The sequence below is a fragment of the Pieris napi genome, chromosome 18 (genome assembly GCF_905475465.1).
Source record: "Pieris napi chromosome 18, ilPieNapi1.2, whole genome shotgun sequence".
NCBI classification, from domain to species: Eukaryota; Metazoa; Arthropoda; class Insecta; order Lepidoptera; family Pieridae; genus Pieris; species Pieris napi.
This window is the reverse complement of record NC_062251.1, coordinates 596,253-612,071: the sequence shown is the minus strand read 5'-3', so window position 1 is coordinate 612,071 and position 15,819 is coordinate 596,253. Positions and strand designations below refer to the sequence as shown.

The window sequence follows — 15,819 nt, the reverse complement described above, 5'->3', positions numbered from 1 at the left end:
CCACTAGCCACTAAAACCAAAATTCGCCCGCTAAAACGTATATCTAAACCACCAGATCTAGTGGAATATCCACTAAGTTGGCAACACTGTTTGGTGGTGTGACATTTTGTTAATTTTTTTAGTATTATTTGACGTCTATTTTTTCCTTGGCGTTTGGTTTTACAGATACAAAACCATGAAGTTACAGAGTATCAAAATTCTAGTCTAGTCTAATCTAAATAAAATTAAAAATGAAGCAATAAGTTAACTTTAACTTCTAATGAAATCCTAATGCTAAAAAAGAATGATTGTCATGTTTTATTTTACGTAAGTTGGTAGTTGTTTTCTTCTGGTAGTACTCTGATAGTAGTCTTTAATCGACGATCCACCTTTAAGGTTTAACAAATACATATAAGTTAACATTTTTTTTACAAGAGTAATTACTCGTTTTTACTGAATGCTAAATGTTTTTAATTAAATGACATATAAACGGGGTAGTTCTTTTAATAGATTCTATAGTTTTATTATAACCGTTTATATATGTAATTATTATAACCACCACGATTCGTCATTAGAATTTTAATTTATATAATTTATATTATTAAAATTATAACATGTCTATGGAATACCAATATTTCATAGACAATTTAATAATAGACAAAGTTGTAGAAAATTTCAAAAATATTATTTATGTCCGATTGACGCCATTTTGTAGGTAGTCGTTTGTTATATTAAAAATTTTAGGAATTTCTTCGTTTTCAAATTGAATTGAGTTTATTTATTGAAAAAGTTGTATGTTTTAATTTGAAAATGTCTAAACGGAGGATTGAAGTAATGGATCCTTTTATTAAAAAGAAACGGTGAGTCGCTGTTGAATTTTATAAAATCTGGTGTAATCAGGCATGGTTGCTGAAATTTTATTGTTTTCGAACCCTACAGCGTGGTTCAGTAATAATTCTATAACATCTCTCGTAAATCCGTATTTCATTCATTTTAATGAGTATCAACACTATGAAATACTTAAAACAAAGTCTTTAAACTGCACTATTTATTTATTATATTGTATGCCGTAATTTAGTGCGGTTAAATTAAAATATGGTTGTACAAATCTTTTAATTGCGACTAATCAAACGCGCTTAATAAACATAGACACTTCTAACATTATTTAAAGTTCTAATAATTGTTTGTTTCTAGCGAGGAAAAAGCAGCGGCTGCTGCTAAATCCGGCGGCAGTGGTGAAGGGTCATCAGACTCCGTGGCCAACCTAGGAACATCTCTATCCAGCACCTCAAGCGCGCCTGGGATTAATCCATATAGTGGTATTGTTTTTTTCTATTTAAGACTTGTTGTGTTTAGATACAAAACATACAACACTTTAATTTGGATTTCATATTAAAGGTTTAATATTTTAATAGTCAGAATAATTTACAACCTATCAAAGTAAGAAATATCTTTATTTACAGGTCTACCACACTCCCCACGCTACCATGAACTATTGCAAAAACGACTGGGTCTCCCTGTATGGGAGTATAAAAATGATTTTATGCGTCTTCTCAATACACATCAATGTGTTGTGCTTGTTGGAGAAACAGGATCTGGTAAAACTACACAAATTCCTCAGTGGTGTGTTGAATTTGCTTGCGTTACTGCAAGTAAATCCAAAGGCGTTGCCTGTACTCAGCCAAGAAGAGTAGCAGCCATGTCGGTGGCTCAAAGAGTGGCTGAAGAAATGGATGTAGCATTAGGACAGCAAGTCGGTTACAGTATCCGTTTTGAAGACTGTTCAGGACCACAGACAGTATTAAAATACATGACAGACGGTATGTTGCTTCGTGAGGCAATGTCGGACCCAATGTTGGATCAATATAGAGTAATTTTACTTGACGAAGCTCATGAAAGAACATTAGCAACAGACATTCTAATGGGTGTCTTGAAAGAGGTTATAAAACAGAGACCAGACCTGAAACTAGTTATTATGTCTGCTACGCTAGATGCTGGCAAATTCCAACAGTACTTTGATAATGCACCACTAATGAATGTTCCGGGACGAACACATCCCGTAGAAATATTCTATACACCTCAGCCCGAACGGGACTACTTACAGGCGGCCATACGTACTGTGATACAAATACATTTATGTGAAGAAGTTGCAGGTGACATTCTCCTATTTTTGACTGGTCAAGAAGAGATTGAGGATGCCTGTAAGAGGATCAAACGGGAAGTTGACAACTTGGGTCCTGATGCCGGTGAACTAAAGTGCATTCCATTATATTCCACTCTGCCCCCAAATCTCCAACAGAGAATCTTTGAGCCTGCACCCCCGAACCGCCCCAACGGTGCTATTGGAAGGAAAGTTGTGGTATCTACAAATATAGCTGAAACCTCTTTAACGATAGATGGTGTAGTGTTTGTGATAGACCCTGGATTTGCTAAGCAGAAAGTGTATAACCCAAGGGTCCGTGTAGAGTCTTTACTGGTGTCTCCAATCAGTAAGGCTTCTGCCCAGCAGCGGGCTGGACGTGCCGGGAGAACTCGCCCCGGAAAGTGCTTCAGGTTGTACACGGAGACAGCCTACAAGAATGAAATGCAGGACAACACATATCCAGAGATTTTGAGGTGACTTTAATAAAAATTTGTAGAAATTTATGGTTGCTATATAAAGAGTATATTTTAGATGGTTTCATTTAAAATAGAAATTAATTCAATCATTAATTATGAATTATCATTTACGTAATTATTAAATTCATTAAAAATAATAAAAAATTCATTATATTTTAATATATATAAATTACGCTTTACGTTATATGTCCGCTATTGGATCCTAAACTAGTGAACCGATTTCAATGAAATTGCCACACCGTATGCAGTTTGATCTAACTTAAAAGATAGGATAGCTTACATCTTTATTTAAACCTTCAATATTGTGGCAAATTTTTTGTTTATTATTTGACAGTCACAATTGTAACAGATGGCGCTGTGGTGAAAGTACCAATGTTTCACATAAGCTACAATTTAATGGCATAACTACCAAAAAAGCATGGTGGTCCCCATAACTGGTGTTCTCCTACCGTTTGCCTTCAATAGTTTACTACTATGTTATATAACTAAAACCTTAGCCACAGCAATGCTTGGCCGAGTCTGCTAGTTTTATACATACAAAGTCTATTGTATTATATTGAGCAGTGTTAGCCTAGTGGCTTAAGCGTGTGACTCTCATACCTTTGTAGGTTGTAGGTTGCTGTGCACCAATAGATTTTATTTCTATGTACGCATTTAACATTTGCTCGAATGGTGAAGGAAAACATCGTGAGGAAAGCTTGCCTTAGACCCAAATCGACATGTGTCAGGCACTGGAGGCTGATCACCTACTTGCCTATTAGATTAACAAATCATGAGACAGATTCAGAAATCTGAGGCCAAGACCTAAAGAGATAGCGCCACTGATTTATTTATTTTATTATATTGAAAGCAGTGTTGGCCTAGGCGCTCGTCTCTCAACTCAAAGGAATTTCTTTTTATATACACATTGCAACACTAGGAAAGGCAATAAATATAGTTTAAAAAAACTATAAAACACGCTTTTAAAGCACATCAAACTAAAAAGTGAAAAATAATTCCTAATTTAGGCTGAAAATGGTAATGAACAAAAAATACTGGTACAGTAGAACCTCGATAACGTAAACCTCGGTAACATAAAAACCTCTGTTACTTCAAAAAATACTATGTTCCCTTCCCATCAGAGCCCAAAACCTCTATAACTTAAAATACGCAACCTCTATAACTTAAATAAATAATCTCTGTATAGGCCCTCAGTAACTAAAAGAAATGTTTCCACAACCTCTATAACATAAAATCGTTTGTGAATGAGTCATTTTGAAAGAGTGTCAAAACAAATGGTTTAGGTATTTATTGCTTGCACGTGTTTACTAATGTATTGTTAACGTAAACAATACATTACCTATTGTTTGCTTTATCTAAATTCTTCAAAGCTTTGCGGCGGTTAGCTTTGTGACAACGACTTACTTGCATAATAAGTTAATGTGTTAATGTATTCTCCTCTCTATTTGTCATTGAAAATCAAATCGATTTAGAAACAGTGAATTTTTTAAAACAAAAGAAAATCACAGATTTTTTTAAGTAGACTAAACCTTTAGTTGTTGTTTTATTTTTATGTAATGTAAGTAATGTGAATAAATATGATTACATATTTAATTTTCCATCCTTCTGATGCATTCAAGTAAAAATGGGAGCAAGGGTACATAGAAACATGTACATACCTCTATATTAACCTTTACCTAACATAGAACCTTGATAACTTAAAACCTCTATAACATAAAATATTTTGTGTTTCCCTTGGACTTTATCTTCGAGGTTCTACTGTATTATTGTGAAAAAGCGTGGGTTGCTCGACAGACGAAAAATATGGCACAGAGCCATTACCATTTTCAGCCTAAATTAGGAATTATTTTTCACGTTTTAGTTTGATGTGCTTAAAAAGCGTGTTTTATAGTTTTTTTAAACTATATTTATTTTCCACTTTTTAGACCTAGCAGCAATACGTGTTGTCTCAATTTATACTATATATTTATTTAAAAAAAAATTAATTGTTTTTTCGATATAAACCTATGAAATTATTATATTGTCGCTGATTCTTTATAAGTGTACAAAGTTTGAATTAAATCTGTCCGTTTAAAGTGGGTCAAAACCGAGTCCGAAGGAGTCGGTTACATACATACATACATACAGGTGATATAAAGCGTGTAAAAATTGTGAGGAAACTGCTTTACTGCTTCTATTCGGTGTCGAAAGTAGAATCAGAATGGCCATGTCATAAATTGCTGGTTCTATGCTTGATAGGAGCATATTGCGAGTACTAATACCCACTGCCCTCCATTTGCAGATCAAACTTAGGGTCTGTAGTTTTGCAGTTGAAAAAGTTGGGGATTGATGACCTCGTGCACTTTGACTTCATGGACCCACCGGCCCCCGAGACACTTATGAGGGCCTTGGAGCTGCTCAACTATCTCGCTGCCTTGGGTGAGTTATTAATTCTATGTATAGTGCAAACTCTATATAAAAGAACTAGTGGACCCCACAGACGTTGTCCTGCATGATATTTCAAGCTATTAGGATATTAAAGTATGAAAGTACCGACTGCAGCGCCACCTGCCGGGCTGAATTGTGAATCTAAACCATTCCCAGATCCCCTTGAACACACACAAAAAATTTCATCAAAATTGGTCCAGTCGTTTGAGAGAAGTTCAGTGACATACACACTCACAGAAGAATTATATATATAAAGATTGCATATTTTGACGTTACAAAGAGTTGTTAAATGGAAAGAAGAAAAATCTGTATTAGAAAATGTTTATTTCAGACTAGTGTTAGGAAATTACATTTAAAAAAAGTGCTTGCGTACTTTTGAAGTGAAACTTCTTTAGGCGCATGAGGGTAAAATTTTTACGGATGAAACGCAATAATAATTATATTAGCGTCACGAAGATGTGCAGCGTTTTTGTCGAAGAAAAGGGAGAGCGATAAAGAGAGTGAGAAAGGGCGAACGTAGCATGAAGCAAATAGCCATGGAGCGAGAGTAGCGAGCAAGCAAGTGAGAAAGATCGAGAGAGAGAGTGAGATAGAGCGAACGTCGCATCATGCACAGTGCCATGGAGCGAGAGGTGGGAGAGAGCTATAGTGAGAAAGATTGAGAGAGAGAGTAAGGGAGATCGAGAAAAAATACACGCTATTGGTTGATGTATTCGTTTAGTAGTTACATATTAGAATATTATACGTGGTCACCGTCACCACGCACGCCGTAAAGCACGCGAAACGTCGGATAAATTTAAAATTATGTTAAATAATTGTAAATTTATAATAATACATAACTTTAATCCGGTTAAAAAGTTTTTTCTTTATACATATTAGAACTTTAGATGGCAATTCTGTCGCATAACGTCTTTTGCAGTAAACGCATTATTATCATTAGCACGCATACAGTATGTAAAGTGTGAATATATAGTTGTATTAGTAATTAGACGAAGCCAACTGACAGTAGCTAATGTCACTTTGTAAAATAATGTTGCCATATTTAAAGTAATAGTGATGTGTTCAGTTCTTGTTCAATCAGATGAATGAACAATGAGTGTGAATAGTCAATCATTTCAAACAATAAAAGAATATTATTTCTATTTCAAAATTGTATATAAGTGCTCTGATATGAGTTAGGTACTAGTACTATGTAACTACAATCAGTTTTTTGACGTCTTATTACAAAGCGCGGCGCGGCGACTAGTGCCATCACCGATCAGTAATTCAGGGGTTTCTACTTTGTCACAACACTATTTTTATTTCATTAAAAACTGACAACACCGTAAACGTCAGTTGACTTCGTCTAATTAAAAATTCGACTATAGATATACAAATACATGGAGTGATCATATACTGGTACATGATCATCTATTGCGGCTTTTACCATAGTAATAATTAATTTACAAAGAAGTTTCACTTCTGACATGTGTACTTTGTACGCACGCACTTTTTTTTAATAACCGTCTAATTGTGGATGTTATTTGATGATAATTATTTCTTTATGTTTTGTAGATGATGATGGAAACCTGACAGATTTGGGTGCGGTGATGGCAGAGTTTCCTTTAGACCCGCAGTTGGCGAAGATGTTGATTGCAAGTTGCAACCACAATTGCTCCAATGAGATTTTGTCTATCACAGCGATGTTATCAGGTAAAACATTTATTATATACTAAGCTATTCATAAGATTTAACGTGGGAGAAAATGAGATAGGAAGCTTTACTGTGTATATATTTTAAATATGTGTATATTTTTTTAACAACAAAGAATGAAACACAATACATAAAAATTATAAGGGATGCAACGGGCGGCCTTATCGCTAATAAGCGATCTCTTCCAGGCAACCCTAGTTAAAGAGAAAAACTAAAAAAAATTTATATGATAATTTTCTGTATTGATGAGTCTGTCTCTTTTTCTTTTCGTCGACTTTCAAACGTTAATTATATTAGTTTTTATCAAATTTAAATATTGATATTAAACTTGAGATTAAAATTTTTAATTGAAATAAAAAATTAAATTTTAAATTAAAAAATAATTTAAAGTCTAATACTACATTTAGATAGTGAAAAAAGTCTAATTTACATATTTTTATTTTTAAAATCTTTTTAAGCTATTGCATAGCTTTTATCGCGGGCTTTGAGCGCGGCGACCGAATCAAGAAATTCCGTAACGAAAATAAACCTAACACACGATGACGTAATATAGGTGCGGCCAATACGCGTTAGAGTGGGACAGAACGCATACTGCGTCTCACATCGGTCTGGCGTGATCGGTGACGCGTTAGAGTGAGACAGACTATATAGGCGTGTTAGTCTGAGTCTGGTAGATTGAATTAATATCAAAGAAAAAAGTACTGCATAAATAAATAATTATAATTGCATAAGTTGATAAAAAATGCTATGCAATAGCTTTACCGCGGAGACCCCGAGTGCCACACGTTTTAATTATTAAAATAAGCTTCTATAAGTTTGAGGAATTATCTGCTCAATATATTCTTGAAGCCTTGTTGTATGTCCAAAAATATATAGGCGATTTTAAAACAAATGGTGATATTCACCAGTATAATACTCGAAACAGAACTAATCTAAGCGTACGACCAACCAGGCTCCAGAAGATAAACCACTCCTTATATGGAAATTGTATTCGTTTTTACAACAAACACCCAAGCGAAATTAGAGAATTATCACTAAATAAATTCAAAGCTCTCGTTAAACGTAAATTAATCAAGCTTTTTATAAATGTGACGATTATTTAAATAATTGCTCCAGTTCAAACAATTTGTATGACTCAAAACTTGGCAATTAAAAAATTCAGTTTCAACGAAGTTTAGTTCACTGAATTGAGTTTTTTGAAATACATATAAGGAAGCGTTCAAGTATTACGTAACGTGTTTTGGGGGGGGGGATTAAATTACGCGTTATTGTTAATATTTTTTTTCGACTTACTATACTTTATAATAGTAACCTAAGAGTCACGGAACGTTTTACTGTACTTGGGTACTGAAAAACGTTACGGCGAGTTAAATGGGGGGGGGGGGGTCAATAATCCAAAAATTGCGTTACGTAATACTTGAACGCGCCCTAACTTATATTTACAATTTTCTTAACCTACATAGTAATAATAATTAGAAATAAATACAAATTAAAAAAGTTTGGACCCTGTGGCAGTGTACCTCTAACGCTGGCAGCATTTCCTCTGCTGTATTGCGATATTCGTTAGGGAAAGCACCAGCTCTGGGGTCACCGGGACTATCTACCAGGCGCCAACTTAACTCTTTAATTATTATGGATTGATTTCAGTGCCTCAATGCTTTGTTCGGCCAAACGAGGCGAGGAAAGCCGCGGACGAAGCCAAGATGCGTTTCGCTCACATCGATGGAGACCACCTCACGTTGCTCAACGTTTATCACGCGTTTAAACAGAGTGAGTTATTTTTTTTAATTTATTTATTTTACAGAATAGATAATAAAACAATAGGACTGTTAGTATAAGATCCCGCTATACAACGACCTTCACCGAGATGCTTATTTAATGAAAGTTATTTTACATTTAATTTAATATGTCAATAAATATAATCCATATGGGTTGCCTAGCAAATTTCAGTCCAGAGTATGTTTAATTAATATTTAAAAAAAATAAGTTTTTTATAATTTGCATGTAGTAAATTTTTTGACCTTTTTTCAATCAATATTTTTAATGAGGGTAGTATTATATATGTATCACTATAACCTTCTTTTATACTAAAGATGTATATATACTTTAGTGCCACATAAAAAATATACACATAAATAATTAATTGATTAAAAACAACCTAACGTTTGCATATTCTATGGGCTTCATACTTTCGATTGGTATAGAATTTATCTAATAATCATACCGGTGAAATGTTAAAAAAAAATATTATTTTTTTAATATTAATTAAAATACTCTGGACTGAAATTTGCTAGGCAACCCATATGGATTATATTTATTGACATATTAAATTATATATAAAATACGTTTCATTAAATAAGCATCTCGGTGAAGGTCGTTGTATAGCGGGATCTTAGACCATGTGGTTTATTTAAATGTAACCATAGCAGTGTTTTTGAAGTGAAACTTCTTTAGGAGCATGAGGGAAATTTTTTTACGGAACGTCACGAAGATGTGCAGCGTTTTTGTCGATATTTTTTTCTTTAATAACGATGTACTAGTATAATATTGTGGTGCAATTATTCATACTTGAACACCGATGGTGTTTTTAATACATATCAATATCATTATTATTTTATTAAGTAACTATAGTCTGGCTAATGAAACAAGATAACGACAAAAGCTCAGCAAATTCAATTTTTTTTAGTATGGTATCCCTAAGAGTTTGATATATTTTGTGGATTAAACTTACTTGATACTTGATTTTATTTTATTATTTTTTACATTGATAGTAACTGTATTTCTATGAAATTAAATACTTTACGTATTTAGTCTTTTACTATTGATACTTAAAATTACTAGCAATGCATGGAAAACTAAAACTATATCTTATATATATAAAAGAAAGTCGTGTTTGTTACAACACTTATAACTCGAGAACGGCTGGACCGATTGCCATGGTTTTTGATTTGTTGGAATTGTTTCCGTCCCGAATAGCAGAATAAGCAATAAAATGTCGGATAAGTTATCATAATAACAATAAATTAATTTTACGAATGCAAAAACCATATGGTGCCATCTGTTGACAAAACTACGCATCATTTTACGTCGAATTCGTGTCAGTTCAAGAAATTCCGATCTTGAGGTGAATGAGGAGATGCATAACCATGCTTTGATCCTGATCAAAAGATGTTGGATATCAGAAAGTGCTTAACATGCAGTATCGCCATATTGACGCTAGAGAGAAGATGCCTAATGTGTAAAACTGCCATTCTTCTTTCGCAATGGCAAGCAATAAAACATTTCTGTATTTGCAAAAGAGTTGTATTAATGTAATACTTAACATTAATGAAATCCTAAAATAAGTTAAATTAAAGTAACAACGATATTATAAGGTTGTAGGGCGGAACGAAGTTAGCCAGGTCAGCTAGTTTATTATAAAACACAACTTTATTCGGAAAAATTAGAATCCAAAAAATCTATATGTCTATTATTATAATCAATAAATCTCGATAAATTCTATAATTTGTATATTTTAAATAAGTTATAATAAAGAAGTCATTTATCTATTTTTCTCAAATTAAGTTTACTCTGTGATGAAAAGGCTGTCCTTATTAACAAAGAATACAAATTTCAGACATGGAGGACCCTCACTGGTGCTATGACAACTTCATCAACTACAGATCACTCAAGTCTGGAGACAATGTCAGGCAACAGTTAAGCAGAATTATGGATAGGTAAGGAAATAATCTCCATGACTAAGTTAGTAGAAGCTTTCTGAGTCAACCAAAATGATGATGATCAGAATCCTAAGTTATGATTTAGCTTCAATGGATTTTTGGAGTTAACTTTATGGATTGTATTTGTTTTTGACGTGATAACGTCTTTAAAATCGTTTTAGTCGGGTGACATGTTCAGAAACTTGTGTCACACCAAAACCTCACGAGCGCGATCGCAGGTATAACGAGAGAGAGACGGACCGATCTCCCGTCTCATCTCGAGCGCTGCCAGTCATTCCGTGAATGTATGAAGAAAAATGTATATCATAGTCGAATAAGTAAACTTGTCATTTTACACCCGAAATTTATCATCAAAAGTGTGAATAAAACGATAGATGTAATTTAAAATTTGAAAAAATTGTTATCTTCATTAATTCCTTACTTCCCAAAAACTTATATCACCAATAAGACGTTATCACGTAAACATCTCGATCGTAAACCTACTTTACAAACAACCAATAATTTTTTTATAAATAAAAAGTATATAAAAACATATCAAAAGTATCAAAGTATATATTCGAAATCACTATATCTACTATAAAATCAATAATATTATTTTCCAAATGATAGTAGTTATATTGTAAACTACCCTCTAATATGTATTTTTATCCTTTTATTTGCAGATTTGTTTCTAGTTTTTTAAATATATTTATAATCGAATTACAATTCACTATTTATCTGCAGTTAAATCAAAAATAGATTTTTTCAAATGAGGGTAGTAATAATGCAAACTACCCTCTAATATATATTATTTTTAATTTACAGATTTGTTTCTTATAGTATATTAGAATTATAAATCACTATTTCAGTAATATATTTTTCAAATGAGTATATTAATATTCTTGACTACCCTCAATTAATGTTTTTTTTTACACAGATTTAATCTGAAAAGGACAAGTACGGAGTTTGCAAGTAAAGATTATTACATTAATATAAGGAAAGCACTCGTCAATGGATTCTTTATGCAGGTTAGTTATTAATAAAAAAAAGCGTGCGTACAAAGTACACATGTCAGAAGTGAAACTTTTTTGGCAAACTAACTTGTTCATATTACTTAGAGTGAGGGAAAAAGGAAGATATGTTAGGAATTTAATGAATTTAATTGTAAATTTATTTGTTCGATAATAAAAACACGTGCCATTTTAAGTTACAATTCGTCATTTGAGATTTCAATAAATTATTTTGCATAAAATATAAAATACTGATATTTATTTCAACAGTTTCCGCCTCATATGCAAAAATAAGCGTTTGAGGTTTGTTCTTATACTCTGATTTTTAATTCTGTAGCTATCATTTTTTGATAACAGTTATTATTACATTCGAGTCTGAACATTTGAGTCTATACATACATTTTATTTGTTAGTTGATTAAGCGCGGTGTTCCACATTTAAGTGGCTTAACGGCGAGGGATAATTACGTCCCGTTTCATCACAAACGGTAAAAAACTAGTAAAGACAACATTTTTTTTTAAAAGGTTTACTAAACCTGTACTTAGTGGGCAGTGATGCCAGCTAAATAATAAAATGAAGCCATTAAGGTCACTTGAGTTTCTTTTTTTAAAAGTAAATATTTATATTTATTATATATATATATAGATATATAATGGTATCAATCGCTTATATGAGTACTGGGGATAAATAAGGCGCAACTGCGTTTCTCTGTGAATACAAAAGAAATATCTATTAATTTACATTTAATGAAAAATATATATTTACAAATTATTCTCTCACCTGTGAATACAAAAGAAACAACATTTAAGCCTATATTCTAGGTTTTATAAAATAAAATAATATAAAGAGTAAATTAAAAAATCTTACATCTAAATTGTCAAGTGACAAATAAAACATCGTCGATCAGACGGCGGAGAAGAAAAATAAAATATAAAAAGAGTTTGTATAGGAAAATATTAAATATTATGTTTTCCTTACATACCTATATTTAAGTAAAATATAAAAAATACATAGCATTTTTTTTATTGCCTCAAATAAGTCAAATTTGTCCCTTTTTCGGTTTTTAGTAGCAACACTTATGAAATGTCTGAATTCTCTGGAATTAAAAATCAGAGTATAAGTAATCTGATCATTTTCCAGGCTTGTTGAATCTTTATAAGCATCTTTTAAAAAATAAAGATAGCATTCAAAATAACATTAAAATAATGTCTTCAGGTAGCACATCTGGAGAGAAGCGGCCATTACCTAACAGTGAAGGACAACCAGATTGTGCAGCTGCATCCGTCGACCTGTCTGGACCACAAACCCGATTGGGTCATTTATAATGAATTCGTGTTGACCACCAAGAACTATATACGGACCGTTACTGATATTAAACGTGAGTATTTTTAACGTTATTTGTATTGGGGCTGGTGGTAGGAAATAAATAGGAACAAGACGGGACACGATTTGCCAATTTATCTCTCTCTCTCTCTCTCTCTCTCTCTCTCTATCTCCCCCTCCGTCAGCAAAAGTTTTCAAAAATAATATTTGTAGAAATACTCGAAAATGCATTTCGTTTTCAAGCATAGACAATGTGTGGGTAATATGTATGAAAAAGTAAATAATTACTGTTGATGTAATCACCAAATAAGAAAACAAACTGCATTGCAAAGTGGCGGAGAGTTTATTGCCAGTTGTTCTCTTCCGTTCTACGCCCTTGATTTGAGAACTGGCACTGGCAATATATTTCTTTTTTGATTGTGTTATATAAATGAATAAATGATTTTGATTTTTAACTACATAGTTTATATTGAAACCAATTTTTAATGTATATATGTAATAATATTAATCGCTTATACTGGGAATAAATAAGGCGCAACTGCGTTTCTCTATGAATACAAAAGATTATAAAGATAAAGATATATAAAGATTGTAATTTATTTTATTTTATTTTATTATTTTTACAAATTATTCACTCGGCTGTGAATACAAAAGAAACAACATTTAAAGCCTATATTCTAGGTTTTATAAAGTAAAATAATATAATTAATAAATTAAAATATCTTACATATATATTATGTCAAGTGACATAAATTAAACATCGTCGATCAGACGGCAAAGACAACATTACAAAAGAGTTTATATAAAACACAATATAGAAAAGAGTTTATATAGGAGGAAAGTATATTATGTTTTCCTTATATATATATATACTAGTGGACCCGACAGACGTTGTCCTGCATGATATTTCAAGCGATTAGTAAAGCAAAGTATGAAAGTACCGACTGCAGCGCCATCTGGCGGGCTGATTAGTGAATCTAAACCATTCCCAGATCCCCTTGAACACACACAAAGAATTTCATCAAAATCGGTCCAGTCGTTTGAGAGAAGTTCAGTGACATACACACTCACAGAAGAATTATATATATAAAGATGTAATTAAAACTTTTATCTAATTAATTATATGTTTTCAGCTGAATGGCTGCTACGCATCGCCCCACAGTACTACGAACTAAATAACTTCCCAGTGTGCGAAGCGAGACGGCAGCTGGAACTACTGCAGGAGCGTCTCGACTCCAAGTCCTATCAGGAAGGCTTCTAAATTCACGGGGCCCCAAATGGGGCCTCCCAGTAGTGGGTTCCATTAAAAACTAAGTGAATGCGTGATTTTATGTGCTAAGTTAGTAAATGTACTGGCACCTTCTGAATACACCAATCTATAGTTGAGGATCATCATAATTTTTATAAAGATTTAAAAAATAAAATCTTTTAAAAACTTAAAAGGCCGGCAACGCATTTTATAGAACAGTGATCCCGCTCATAGACAATCACATTGCCAGAGGGCTCGCGAGTGCGTTGCCGGCCTTTTAAGTGTTGCGCTTCTTAGGACCCTACACAGTAGCGAGCCCTTTGGCAATGTGTATGGGCGGTATTACTGAAAATTAGGTGAGCCTTCGTGAGCTTCGAAGTACTTCCAAACGGGGCCCCAGTACTTAGACTTAGGGAGCGTTCAAGTATTACGCCACGCAATTTTTGGAGATTATTGACACACACACACACACCCCCCTGGTAACGCGCCGTAACGTTTTTTGTACCCAATAGTAAAACGTTTCAAAAGTGACTCTTTATACATAAAAGTTACCATAGTATACGTTACGTTACATACGTTATCCCCGCCCCCCCAAATTCGTTACGTAATACTTGAACGCTCCCTTACCAGCCCATTGGAAAATATGATTTTAGTGCTCTGATGTTTTTTTTATGTATAGAAGTTTTGTTAATATCGAATTTGAATCTTAAAATTTTAGACTAATCACCTTTGTAATTAATTTAATAGTGATTTAGATTCTGTTCACAATATCTGATGTCGGGGCCCCATTTATAGCTATTGCTAAATATTGGGCGATGTTACAAAAGTATGCTAATTATACTTTAATACAAGGTTTTGTTTTATTTGTTTTTTAATAAAATCCCATTATCCACACCAAACTCAATTAGACCGCCATTGGTCTAGTGGTTAGTACCCCTGACTGCGAATCATGGGTCCTGGGTTCGATCCCCGGCTGAGACAAACATCGATGTGATGAGCATTTGCTTAGGTCTTGGGTGTTTAAATATGTATTTATATGTCTATCTATCTATATTATGTATGTATATCCGTTGCCTAGTACCCATAACACAAGCTTCACCAGCTTAGCATGGGACTAGGTCAATTGGTGTGAATTGTAAAAAAAAAAACACCTGACACTGAAGGCAGATCACCCAGGAGCGAGTAGACCACATATGTAATGCTATATCTACAGTATATCTGTCAAGCTATCTTTTCTAATTCATGATTATTTTGATAAACAAAAATTAAACTTAAATGTTATAGTCCTTACTCCTTTTCATGAAAGAAGTCCCCCAGACGCGGCGCTGCAATCGCATGACGTAATGTTGCCATTTATGAGTAAAAAATTTACCTATTTTATTTACATTTAGCAGATGTAATTTATCAAATAATACTATTTTCTGCATACTTCGATGAAACAATATTTATGTTATGTAAAAATTATATTTTTATTTACTTATATTAGCGGTGTTCTACCTACTTACAGGGAAAAGATGAAAAAATAGGGTAAAGAAAACAATACAATTTTTATTCAGAGTTTTAATGCATAATGCAATTTTTTTTCGAAATACACGCCGCTGTTATACCTTCGTTTGTAATTCTTGTTACAGTTTTCTTTGACACACCTGCAATTAAATTATGAACAGTTAAAAATAATAGTAACTTTAAGTTTATGATTTAATTATATAGTTTCATCACGTTATGTATTTGTTCAATTTTGTCGCAAAAACGAATTTATATCATAAAAGTCCCATCAATACAGCAAAAAATTATTAAATGGCAACTCTAAAAAGTACCTGTT

The 15,819-nt window shown here is 32.9% G+C and overlaps 1 protein-coding gene across 1 annotated transcript; it reads left to right on the top strand.

Annotated features, from left to right (window-relative positions):
* The first annotated feature begins 665 nt into the window (after positions 1 to 665).
* LOC125058446 (putative pre-mRNA-splicing factor ATP-dependent RNA helicase PRP1) lies at positions 666 to 14,848 on the top strand. Its single transcript, XM_047662520.1, has 10 exons — positions 666 to 839; positions 1,174 to 1,298; positions 1,443 to 2,595; positions 4,880 to 5,016; positions 6,580 to 6,717; positions 8,365 to 8,487; positions 10,334 to 10,433; positions 11,353 to 11,443; positions 12,641 to 12,803; positions 13,882 to 14,848. The coding sequence occupies exons 1-10, from the start codon at positions 790 to 792 to the stop codon at positions 14,007 to 14,009; spliced, it is 2,208 nt and encodes a 735-aa protein (XP_047518476.1). The 5' UTR covers positions 666 to 789; the 3' UTR covers positions 14,010 to 14,848.
* The last annotated feature ends 971 nt before the right edge of the window (positions 14,849 to 15,819 follow it).

Excerpts from the sequence above, each read along its gene's own strand:
- LOC125058446 (XM_047662520.1), top strand. The coding sequence starts at position 790 with ATGTCTAAACGGAGGATTGAAGTAATGGATCCTTTTATTAAAAAGAAA. Across the intron at positions 840-1,173 it reads CCTTTTATTAAAAAGAAACG|CGAGGAAAAAGCAGCGGCTG; the intron begins GTGAGTCGCTGT and ends GTTTGTTTCTAG. Across the intron at positions 2,596-4,879 it reads ACATATCCAGAGATTTTGAG|ATCAAACTTAGGGTCTGTAG; the intron begins GTGACTTTAATA and ends CTCCATTTGCAG.